Genomic DNA, 12,120 nt, shown 5'->3' with positions numbered 1-12,120 from the left:
TGAGGTCTAGCAGGACAAGCACAGAGATGAGTCCACTGTCAGAGGCCATAAGAAGATCATTTGTAACCTTCACTAAAGCTGTTTCTGTCACGATCCTGGGTCTTATGACCCAGTGTTTTGAGTTTTAGTTCTTTTGATGTTTATAGTGTAGGTTTAAGCTTATTAAGTTTCCTATGTGCATTTGCTTATTAGTTCCCCCTTGTGTTTTCAACCCCTGTGAAGTCTCCCTTGCCCTTCGAGTGTTTTATGTCTGTGTGTCTTATGTTGTCAGGTCTGCATCTCATTATATTTCCTGTTTTATTTTGAGGGGGTCCTGTGTTCCTATGTGCAATGTTTTTAGTGTTACTCTCTCCTTGTGACGTCGTTATGTTCATGTGTGTCAGCTGTTTCTCCATGTGTTCCCACTTCCCTCATTATCCTCCTGTGTGTATTTAGTCCATGTGCTTTCAGTCATTCTTTGTCAGGTCGTCTGCTCATCCGTGTCACTACTTCAGGAATCTATGTCAGTTCACCATGTTTAAGGTTTTTTCATGTTTAGTTTTAGTTCACCCAGTTTAGGTTATTGTTTAGTTTCACCAATGCCCTTTTGTTTGTACCCTTTTTGCTAGCCTCAATAAACGGCTTGTTTTTTGTTAAATCCACGCCACATTCAAATCAAATTCAAATTTTATTTGTCACGTACACAGTCATACACAGTACGATATGTAGTGAAATGCTTGGACAACTGCTCGTGACCTAAAGAAAACAAAAAAGGAAAAGGCTATGAATAAGATAGGAAATAAATATGAAAAATTAAAAAGGGTAAATTTAACTAGGAAGGAATAAAATATAAATTAAGGTTAAAAATGAAATAACTGTACAACACAAATTAGAATGAAGGGTAAATTTAACTGGGAGAATAAGATAAAATATATAAATTAAAGTTGAAAATAAAATAACTGTACAACAAAATACACAATATAGAACTATATAAGAATGTATGAAGAAATATAAATAAATATATACACAATAACAGCAGCATATACACAATAACAGCAGCGTGATTTAAGTAATGAAGTGAAAACAATGTCCAGAATGTCCAGTGTGTGTAAGAACTGTATGTGTGGGTCAGTACTGTGTGGTGGTGTGATTGAGAGACCGTATCGCCTGCGGGAAGAAGCTCCTCCTCAGTCTCTCTGTGTTGGTCTTCAGGGAGCGGAATCGCTTTCCTGACCTCAACAGAGAGAACAGTCTGTTGTTGGGATGGCTGAGGTCCTTCACGATCTTCCTGGCCTTGGTCCAGCACCGCCTGCTGTAGATTGAGTGCAGGTCAGGGAGCTCGGAGCGGATGGTGCGCTCAGCTGATCGCACAACCCTCTGTAGAGTTCGTCTGTCCTGCATGGTGCTGTTCCCGAACCAGGTTAAGATGTTTCCCGTCAGGATGCTCTCTATGGTGCAGGAGTAAAAGTTCCTGAGCACCTTGGAGGGCAGTTGGAAGTCTCTCAAGCGTCTGAGGTGGTAGAGACGCTGACGGGCCTTTTTCACCACGGTGTTGATGTGACAGGACCATGACAGGTCCTGCGTGATGTGAACTCCGAGGTATTTGAAGCTGTCCACTTTCTCCACTGGGCACTCGTTGATGACAGGGGTCTGGTAGTTCCTCTCCTGCTTAGTGCTGAAGTCCACTATCAGCTCCTTTGTCTTACTGACGTTTAGAAGGAGGTTGTTCCTCTGGCACCAGTTCTCCAGATTCCTAATCTCCTTCAGGTAGGCCGTCTCGTTGTTATCAGAGATCAGGCCCACCACGACGGTGTCGTCAGCAAACTTGATGATGGTGGTGGAGCTGGTAGTGGCCACACAGTCATATGTGTACAAAGAGTACAGCAGGGGGCTCAGAACACACCCCTGGGGGGCTCCAGTGCTGAGAGTGGTGGAGGCTGAGACATGTCCGCCCATCCTTACTGCCTGTGGTCTGCCAGTTAGGAAGTTGGAGATCCACAGACACATAGATGAGCTGAGTCCCAGATGCTCCAGCTTGGTGGAGTGTGGAGGGAATTATGGTGTTAAATGCAGAGCTGTAGTCTATGAAGAGCATTTTAACACAATTCCCCCTTCTAGTGTCCAAGTGAGTGAGTGATGTGTGGAGGAGATGAGAGATGGCATCGTCTGTGGAACGATTTGGACGGTAAGCGAACTGTAGTGGGTCCAGTGTGTCTGGTAGTGAAGAAATGATGAAGTCTCTGACCAGGCGTTCAAAGCACTTCATCACTACTGAGGTGAGGGCTACAGGGCGATAGTCATTGAGAGAAGCAGGGTGGGGTTTCTTCGGGACAGGAACAATGATGGACTCTTTGAAGCATGTGGGGATCACCGACTGAGATAAAGAGATGTTGAATATCTCAGTGAACACAGGAGCTAGCTGGTATGCGCAGTCTCTTAGGATACGACCTGGGATGCCGTCTGGTCCTGCTGCTTTCCTGGTGTTCACCCTCTTGAAGGCTCTCCTTACTTCATGCTCGGAGATGACAAGCACGTTTCCGGTGCTGGCAGTATCTTCCTGTCTGCAGCCGTTAGCGCCGCTAACACTAGCATCGTTGGAGTCCTTAGCTGCAGCCTCGAAGCGAGCATAGAAAGTGTTCAGCTCGTCTGCCAGAGTCACGGCCGCGTTCGTCATACCGGTTGTTGGTGCTTTATAGTCCGTTATTGTCCTTAGTCCCCGCCACAGGCTCCTAGAGTCACTCTGTTGGAGTTGTGACTCTAGTTTCCTCCCGTAGCGCTGCTTCGCCTCTTTCACCGCCCTCCGCACGTTATATGACGCGGCTTTGTACGGGTCCATGTCCCCCGTCTTGAGTCCCGTGTTGTAGGCAGCGGTGCGGGATCTCAGAGCGTCGCGGATGGTTTTATCCACCCACGGCTTCTGGTTGGGAAACGTTGTGATAGTCTTTGTCTCCACGGTATCATCCGCTAGTTTCCCGATGAATCCCACAACCGCTTCCGTAAACACGTTGACATCATCATCGGAGCTGTTTCTGAACATGCCCCAGTCTGCGTCATCGAGTGCGTCCTGTAACGCGGCCACCGATTGATCCGTCCAGCGCGCGACCTTCCTCTGAACCGGAACTTCCTGTTTCAGCCTTTGTTTGTATTTTGGGATGAGGAAGATGGCGGCGTGATCAGATTTGCCAAAAGGAGGGCGGGATTGTGCCTTGTAGCCGTCCTTGACCGTAGTGTAGCAGTGGTCCAGTGTCCTTTCACCTCTGGTGGGGCAGGTGATGTGTTGATAAAAGTTCGGCGCTGCGCGTTTGAGGTTGGCGCTATTAAAGTCCCCCGTCACAATAAGCGCAGCGTCCCGGTGTTGTGTCTGGTGCTGTGTGAGTGCCTCATGCAGCTCGCATAAGGCGGTGACCGTGTCCGCTTGTGGTGGAATATAAACGGCACTTACAATGACCGATGTAAATTCCCGAGGTAGATAAAAAGGACGACACATGATGGACAGTAGTTCCAGATTTGGTGTGCAGGAGCGTGTGAGAGGAACAACGTTCGCACTGTTGCACCAGTTGTTGTTCACCATTAAACACACGCCGCCTCCCCTTGACTTCCCCGAGTCCCGTGTCCTGTCCATGCGGTGAACCAAGAAGAACTCGGCCGGCTGGATGGCGTGGTCCGGCACCGCTGGGTTCAGCCATGTCTCGGTGAAGCAGAGGAGATTGCAGTCCCGAATGTCTCTCTGGAACTTTACCCTGGCCCTGAGGTCGTCAAGCTTGTTCTCCAGTGACTGGACGTTGGCGAGCAGGATGCTAGGCAGAGGTGTGCGGTGTGCACGAGCTCAGTTTTTGGAGTCTGCGTTTTGGGTCCTTTTGTCAACACATACAGTCTGCCCTCGCCGGACTGTGACAGTTTCTGTGCTGTGATGAACTCTGAAACCTGACTGAAACTCTTCAAATAAGCCATTCCTCTGCAGATGATCTGTTAGCTGTTTGACAACTACTCTTTCAAGGATTTTTGATATGAAAGGAAGGTTGGAGATTGGCCTATAATTAGCTAAGACTGCTGGGTCTAGAGATGGCTTTTTGAGTAAAGGTTTAACTACAGCCAGCTTGAAAGCCTGTGGTACATAGCCGATTATTAGAGATAGGTTGATCATATTTAAGATTGAAGGATTAATTAATGGCAGGTTTGTAGGAGTTTTGTAGGACCCACATCTGTTACTATATTACTATATTAACCCTTAATACAGAGAATATACTGAAAATTTACCACAGATGATGTAACACTCCATTATCTGCAGGACTGCAGATGAGCAGAAACTACATATTGTATTTTTTTTTTTTACTGTGTTAGCTACTGGGGTGATATTTGAGGTCGGGGAAACAAACTACATATCAATGAAGCAGAAGCAAAACATGTTAATTCACATTTATGTCACAATGTTCAATGAATTGTACCTGCCAGTGGACCAGAACTGATTTGATGTTTGCTGCTGTGATGCCTTTGCTATTCGGTAGCAAATATCATTAGAACCGACTGCTGAAAACTAACTGATACCATTCTCAGTCGACTTTTTGACCTGCAGTTATGCTAGAGAGAGGCATGACATGCTATGTAACCTAAACGTGTTTTTTAGCTCGATCTTACCTTATAACTGAACCCACAAGAGTGTACTCAGGACAGCACATACACCAACAGTTATATATTACTGTTGGAAAATAAATAAATAAGTAACCTTTATGATGTAACAATGCTATAATAATGGCTTGTTTGGGCTTTGTGCGCAGAAATGTTGAGAGGGTTGAGAAGGAAACTTAGAGTAGTAGAGTTGTCACAATACCAGAATTTCAAACTTAATATTGGTACTTTTTTTCATATCGCAGCTAAACTTTTGACCTCATCCTGCAACAAGAGAAGTAATGGCAAAGAAGCCATTTTTTGAAAAAGATAAGTTGTTAATTTTCCACGAATTTTCAAAATTATAAATTAGATCAATTATCTGTGACATTTTTATCTGTAATGTATCTTACCTTCAGAATATCTAATAAGTCATAACTAATAAAGAAATGAAACAACACAAAACATAACACATTTAAATCATAGCAATTTTTGTAGTAGAAAAGCATTATGAAAAAGTTAAAAATGAACTTTTGTGGTATTAGTTATGCTAAAATAAAGAAGATATTTTAAAAATGGCACCTTCCATGTGAAAGATTGAACCAGTCACTGCCTCCGCTCCATGATAACAGATGGCAAACGTGCCAGTCAGGTAATTGCTAACACTTAATCAGGTAACGTTAATGTGTGCACTGGTCAGTGTAACATTTTTGATAACTTTTAATTACCTCTGAAATCTCTCATAAAATATTGCTCAGTGTTATGAAATTCAACTACATCAGCTGTTAATGAGGAGGACACCAGTGCCCCTGATTTTCCTGCAGTGGTGCTGTGTGAATCAGCTGGACTTATTTATTTTGATATTGGTGCAAATGAATATTATAATTCAATATTCATTTTAGTATTGATTAATATCTCAGTATGGATTTTTTTCTGACAACCCTAGTTGGAACAATAGGGTTAAAGGTCATAGGTCAAAGAAACAATGATTATTGGTTTGAATTGTGAAACAAAAAGTGGTCTTTCATATTGTTGATGTTTTCTTGACGCCATCCATCGATCCTAACCTCCTCATTTTATTGACTTGGCACATAACTAAATCTACTGACTTCCCTGTCACACTAAATTTTCACAGCAAGAAAAAAGATGTGTTTTGTTGTTAAAACAGTTAATGGTAAAATGTAACTGTGGGTCATAATAGGTTGCTACAAAAATGACCTCTGGGGTCACCTGTTAAGTAGTTCAGTCATGTTGTGCATATGAATAAAGTATTGCAGCTATTTGTAATGAGCTTGGCGTGAGATCTCTGTTTCAATATTATTATAAAACTGTCCTTAGGATATGCAAACCTGCTCTACACTCTAATTAGACTCAGACTAATTGGACATTAACTTGTTAACACACATTGTTCCTGTCTAATAAGGCGTCTTTCAAAGGGCACATGTTCACCGCTAATTCAGTTTATATTATAAATGTCCAATTAATTGGGCATTTATAATACAAGTCCACCTCTCCTGGCATATGCATGGTAGCATATGCCAACAGCAAGTGTTAGACTCTTATTATTCTTCCTATTCTCTAGCTCAGTGTTTTCCAAACTTTTGGAATCATGGCCCATATTTCACTTTAGAAAAATCACACGGCACACCACCAAACAAAACCACCAGGTGTAGCAGAAGTGGCTCGGTTTGTCCCCAGTATACCTTTTTTGCTTTCTTCTGACCACTACTCCTACTAGGGCCTTCATCTGGGTCGGAATTTTCTCCAGGACCCAGGTCCGATTGACTACTTTTTTTTTATTCAAATATTCATCTATTGCTATTAAGTGCTGCGTTGTGTCACTCACAAGCATGACTATTATGTATTTTCTTTCCATCTTCTTCTGTTTTACTGGCAGTTAGCAAATAATTTAATTAGAGCAGGTAGTAGTACTGCCCCCTAGTAGAAGAGAATGTAATTGTTCTGCCCGTTACTCACGTTGATCGCTTAGAGTTCTAATCAAGCGGAACCAGATAATCTTCCACGGCACACCTGATCATTTCTCGGCACAGTGGTTGGGAAACACTGCTCTAGGCACAAACCATAGGCTATATGTAAAAGTTAGATGTAGCAGCCAATTGGTTTCTGAACATTGATGTTGTTTTTTGATCCAAAGTTACCATGTTTAGATTAGATTAGAATGCTTAGTGATCAGTTAGCAAGCTTGGTAAGCTACTTATATCCAGATGGTGTATAGCACAATGACTGGAACAAAAACTGGAAGGATGCCCACGGACAGGGAACTGGGGGTATGTAATGACCGTCCATGGAATATGCGTGAAAATTCATGTGAAATCACTTTTAGCACGGAAGATTTGCCCCCCAGGAATTAAACTTATTTTAACTTTGAGGCAAGAAATAAAAATGGGAGAAAGAAAATACGAGTGATAATGCACAAGATAATGTGATAATGCACCACAAACTACAGCTACCCTTAATTCTGATCCTAAATAAATCCAAGTGAATGATATAGGGTAAATTTTTGCCCAGTCTACAATAGTTCCAAAGGGCAAAACAGTTTTTGTATTCAAGGCTGTAAACATATAATGCTGTAAAACTGGGCATTTTAACATGGTAGTCAAATGGGGATTCCCACCTGTTAGAGGAACACAGTTTCTGATACTCCAGCATTGGCTTCATTTCTCAGCTCTGGAGTTTCCAGATTGATTTAAATGTATAAAAAATATTTAGGATGTAACTGTAAATCTATCATCCAAAAACACATATGTGAGCAGCTACAAATATAAAAGGTCATATTTTATCATTTATATTATGTTCAGTTTACATCTACTTTGGGTGTGAAAGGGAAAGACCTGTAATTGAAAGAACTAAAAGTCTAAATATTAATAATGAAGCCAGTTCTCAGAGGTTTTAACAGGAGGAAGTTGGTAACTATTAAAGAGGAGAAATGAGGCCTTTCACGTTTGATATCTGTTCCTGTCTCTCATTTTCTCTGAATCACTTTTTTCTCTCTCTGTCCACGGGTATTCATGAGTCAACTTAGCACACTTGCCTGCTTTTCACCACCAGAGATTAACAGAGGTGTCGAGAGCTGGCAAAGACTTCTGAGATGAACACAAATGTTTCAAGTTGTTTGTTACTGTCAACAAAGTGCTGATCTGTTCTTGTCAAGTCACAGCTCAATGAGACAAGTGTCAAACCCCCGATCTGTGATTTGTGCTGCTGTTATGTCATTCAGCTCTTCTTTATTCTCTCTCTTTTCTCTAGGTAAACACAACAGACCGTTTCTTCTTTGTGGTCAAATGAGGCCATAGTGCTGTATCTGCTCTACATTTGGTCACAAGCTCATCAGTGTTGTTAGCTGACTTACAGAAAAACTTTGGTGCAATCACTTTGCCACTTTCTTGCAAATGTGTGTTTGACAGCTTCTTTGTCCCATCCTCATTGCATTACATGATGCTCATTGGCTTCTGTTTTGTTTTTGTTTTTTGTTTTTTTTTTATTTTGCATCCAGTGGCAACTCTTTTGCTGGCTTTTGGGAAATAATAAAAAACATGCCAGGAAGGATAGTTGTTTTTACATTTTTAGGTCATGGTAAATACCTAAAAATGTGAATTTGTGATATTTACTGCAAAGCATTATGTTATTACTGCATTCAAGAAGCGTTTTGTCAAACATGTATCCCCTCCTTTTAAAGACAAGCTACTTTTTTCAGTTTGAAATAAATAAATATGTGTTCTTGTATTTCTGTCTGTGAGATATACTTTAATTCCATTTTTCTTAAAGGTTATGTGATGGTAGTTGAAAGACAAAAACACCGCCCAAACCACAGAATATGATATTCTTACATAGCATGAATATACATATGTATTTTTGCTATTATTTCATTATTAAGGTTAAACATCACTAATTATCACTAAATGTGTTGTGTTGGTCTCAAACTGATGTACAAATTTTAATGAAACACAAACTGGAGGTCTCACTGGGATTTGGATGAATGCTAATATATTTTGGCCAGTTAGCACTACTAATTGCGTCATGACATATCAACCCTATTTCCTGGACCTACACTGCAAAAAGCTTTCGCCTTTTTAAGAAACTCCTAAATTTGTCAATTTCTCTTTGAAAATGGGTCCTCCAAAAAGTATTCAGTTGTCATTCTAGCCATGTGTAGCTTTTTATTAGCACTATTCAAGTATAGCACAGCTTTGAGCTAAGTTTTAGAGACTCATTGTACACAAGAGCATTCAGGTTCGTTGTCTCTGGACAGCAAATATTTAACACTTCAAAAAGACAACCACTCTCAGGCAAAGTCAAATTTCACTGGGACCTTTAAGATCAAGACTTTTTCATAACCAGTTATCTAAAGCACAATTGTATTTGTTTATATTAGCCTACTCAGAGCTTTATAGCTACCCATGTAATACCAGCTAGCCCAAAATCACAAACCCCCTAAACATTGTTGGTATTTAGTTTTCCATCTTTGTTTTAATCCAAAGTTCAAGATTTCAGCCAGAATGTTGTTCTTGATCTTTAGATGTCTACCCTGTTTTCCATGCTGGTATTTTCTAACTCCATTAAACCTGTTAAATCCCCATCGTATGAATACCTGGACATAAGTCTTTCTGGAGAGAACAGTCATCCTTATATAGTTTTTTTAGTTGAAATAATAAGGACGTCATACTTAAAGTGGATAAAAAGACTGATAACCATAGAAAGTATAGAAGGTGGACGTAGCTACTGTGACATCATCCAGTTTCTGAAGTCATATTTTGAGGCTTCATGATTAACATTTTCACCATCAGTATCTTGGTTTACAAAAAACAAATGTGCCAAGAGGGGTAGGCATGACTAAACACAGGCTACTATCTACTCGTTTAGACAGTAGCAATAGACAGTGGTTTCGTTCCTTATCCAACTATGATTGACTAAGCCCATAAACTCAGGAAGAAACACTGAAACAACAAAAATCATCTAATGGCATTAGCTAGTCAGACAGTAGTAAAGAGTCTGTCATTGACTTGCATTTTTTTTATGTCCTTTTTAGTATACATTAAATTGAAAAAGAACTGTTATTTTGCCCTTAAAGGTTCAAAAGTCAGAAGACGAAATTAAGAGATTGATAAAACATTTATGGTCAGTTGAGTTGGTCTTCTTTAGATGTTTGAGATTTTGGTGAAAAAAGTTCAGGTAACTGAAAAGAAGACTAGAAAAGGTACCTTTGGTCACAAGTAAACACACTCTTTCTCCTTAACTCAGACAAACAACCAAAATAATTCAAATTGTATCCGAAAGCAGCAGAGTAAGCTGTAAGAAAAAAGAATTAAGAATTAGTGGTCTCGCTTAATAAACCCTCACACACTGGAATGCTAGAATACTGAATAATTCCAAAACAAGAAATGAGATCATTTCAATATTTATGAAAGTTTCCTGTTTGCCTGCCTGTTTAATCACAAACATGATGACTCACTTCCTATTTCTTCCTGTCCTTTTTCTTCCTCTTCTTCTTCCTCTTGTGTTTCAGTATGATCTACTCCTTGGTTACCTCATAACAACTGATTATCAACAACTGGGGAGAAACAGGAACACCTTTCGAGGCATTTGATACGACAGGACTAAAGAACACTAAAAGACAATACATTTCAAAGTAGAATAACAAAAACCTTTTTTTTCCTTGTTGCTGTGAAGCCAAACATCGAACATACACGGGGTTGAAGCTTGTTTTCTGCTTCATACCCAAAAGAAGAAAGGACATGCTTTATCCTCAACTGTATATAAAAATTGAAAACTAAATCTACTGTTTACAGTTTGACTCCTCATAGCGAGACCCAAGTTAATCACTGCCTGGCCAACGTTTGTACCACACACACAAATACAAACATACACAGACACACAAACAGCCACAGCCTCCTCTGGAGTGCTACTGTACTTGCTGTACGGTAACGGCGATGGTAGCCCAGAGGACGAAGAGCACAGTATTGCACAGTTTGTCTCAGGCACAGCACGGTGAAGCACTGTCAGGCCCAGCACAACTCACCGAACCCTCAGTCACTCCTCTTCGATGCCTCACCAACTGTAGCTTCACCGGTGAGCTCAGGACGAGGGATAGATGAACGGATCACACTGTACAGAAAAGAGAAATGAGTTCTTGCGGGTGGGGTTTTGGGGGAGTTGAGCAGGAACACACGCGGTCTGTACGTAGCCTGTGGGATTTTCTTTCAAACATACGTGAATGGCTTTTGTGATGTGTGCATTTTGGTGTATTCTTTAAACAAAGGCATTTCAAATTGATCTTCAGCAAACGTATTCTCTTTACAGCAATGCCTTCTTAGTGTCGTCCTAGTGTTGTTCTATTGTGTAAACTTTTCGAAAACTCAAGCTAACAAGTGAAACCTGGCGAAGCTTTGATAGGAGCACACATTCTTTGCACAATTAGTGTCTTCAATCTTGCACAATGTGCTCAATATTTGGCTATATTAGAGAACATTTATTATGGTCTATCCACACAGGTGACGGTCTTCCAACATGTAAAGAACCTTTCAGCCCTATTTCAAGATAGGGAAACAATGTGAATCTTTTCTAGCTCTCTTTACACCTTGGACCAAAATATTGTATTTTTTCCATTTGGATTTATTTATTTTGTGACTGCTCATTTCCATGCTTTATTTTAAACATCAATTTCCAATGTAACTAATGCCAGGAGCAAACAAAGCAGAAGATGGGAAAGGTGCCTGGTATTAATTGGGTTTTTCTCCCTGGTTCGAATGAAATCAACTGTAGCAAATGATGTTGGCAAGAGGTTGTGAAGAGGCTGTCATGAATCACCAGAATTAATTCAGCAGGGCAGGTGGTTGAACCTGCATCATCCATGTGTAGCACAGTTTTCTAACTATTAAGAAACTCGTTAAACCTTCCCCACCATCTTTGCTTGATGAGCTTCACTTTGTAAAGTGGCAGCAACAAAGAGCAGATAGCAATGCCCCGTTCTTGTTGTTTTCTCTTCTTCTAAGTCAAGCGTTTTCTAACGTAACCTGTATGTATGTGACCAACCAAGTTGAATTTAGATATTGTTTATGAAATAAAGTATTTTAAAATCTAAAGACTCAGTCATTGTACTTAAAGTGTTTTCAATGTTTCAGTGTTTTCAAATATTATTTCAAACATAATTTCTGTGGCATCCTCTCTGCATCATGTTACATTTGGCATATTGATTTAGCCTCGTTGCATCGGGACAGGAATCCCACCCCAGTTTGATCACCCAAATGAAAACCTTCTATCAGAAAAACAATAATGTAGAGAAATTCACTTGATTTGTTCTGGTTTATGAAAATATGCCATTTTACCTTCTGACTATACCAAAACTCGGTTATAACCCTAGATAGGTCACTGGTAACCATTGAGGGATTTAACCATCTGATGCCTATTTTGGCTGCTTCCACTGCGAGTGTGTAAGCAGCAGATGATTTGCTCCCTGTCGCTAGCAACCTCCTCTGTCAAACCAATCCTCCACATGTCATCTTTCACAAATCTATGAAT

General features: G+C 40.5%; 1 protein-coding gene across 4 annotated transcripts in view; it reads left to right on the top strand.

Annotated features, from left to right (window-relative positions):
• Positions 1-11,684, top strand: part of cnih3 (cornichon family AMPA receptor auxiliary protein 3) — a 142,309-nt gene extending 130,625 nt beyond the window's left edge. For 3 of the 4 annotated variants that reach the window (XM_040028410.1, XM_040028393.1, XM_040028403.1), the window contains one exon: positions 10,109-11,684. Coding sequence is in view for 1 of the 4 variants with exons in the window: in XM_040028403.1 (XP_039884337.1) it covers positions 10,109-10,136 (28 nt within the window). In the remaining 3 variants the exon portion in view is untranslated. Of the gene's footprint in view, positions 1-7,851 lie in introns of all 4 variants that reach the window. The other variant, XM_040028400.1, reaches the window with a different exon arrangement.
• Positions 11,685-12,120: the final 436 nt, after the last annotated feature.

The sequence above is a fragment of the Simochromis diagramma genome, unplaced genomic scaffold (assembly GCF_900408965.1).
Source record: "Simochromis diagramma unplaced genomic scaffold, fSimDia1.1 OVJJ01000746.1, whole genome shotgun sequence".
NCBI classification, from domain to species: domain Eukaryota; kingdom Metazoa; phylum Chordata; class Actinopteri; order Cichliformes; family Cichlidae; genus Simochromis; species Simochromis diagramma.
Note: the sequence above shows the minus strand (reverse complement) of the source record. Positions and strands in the feature narration are given on the sequence as shown.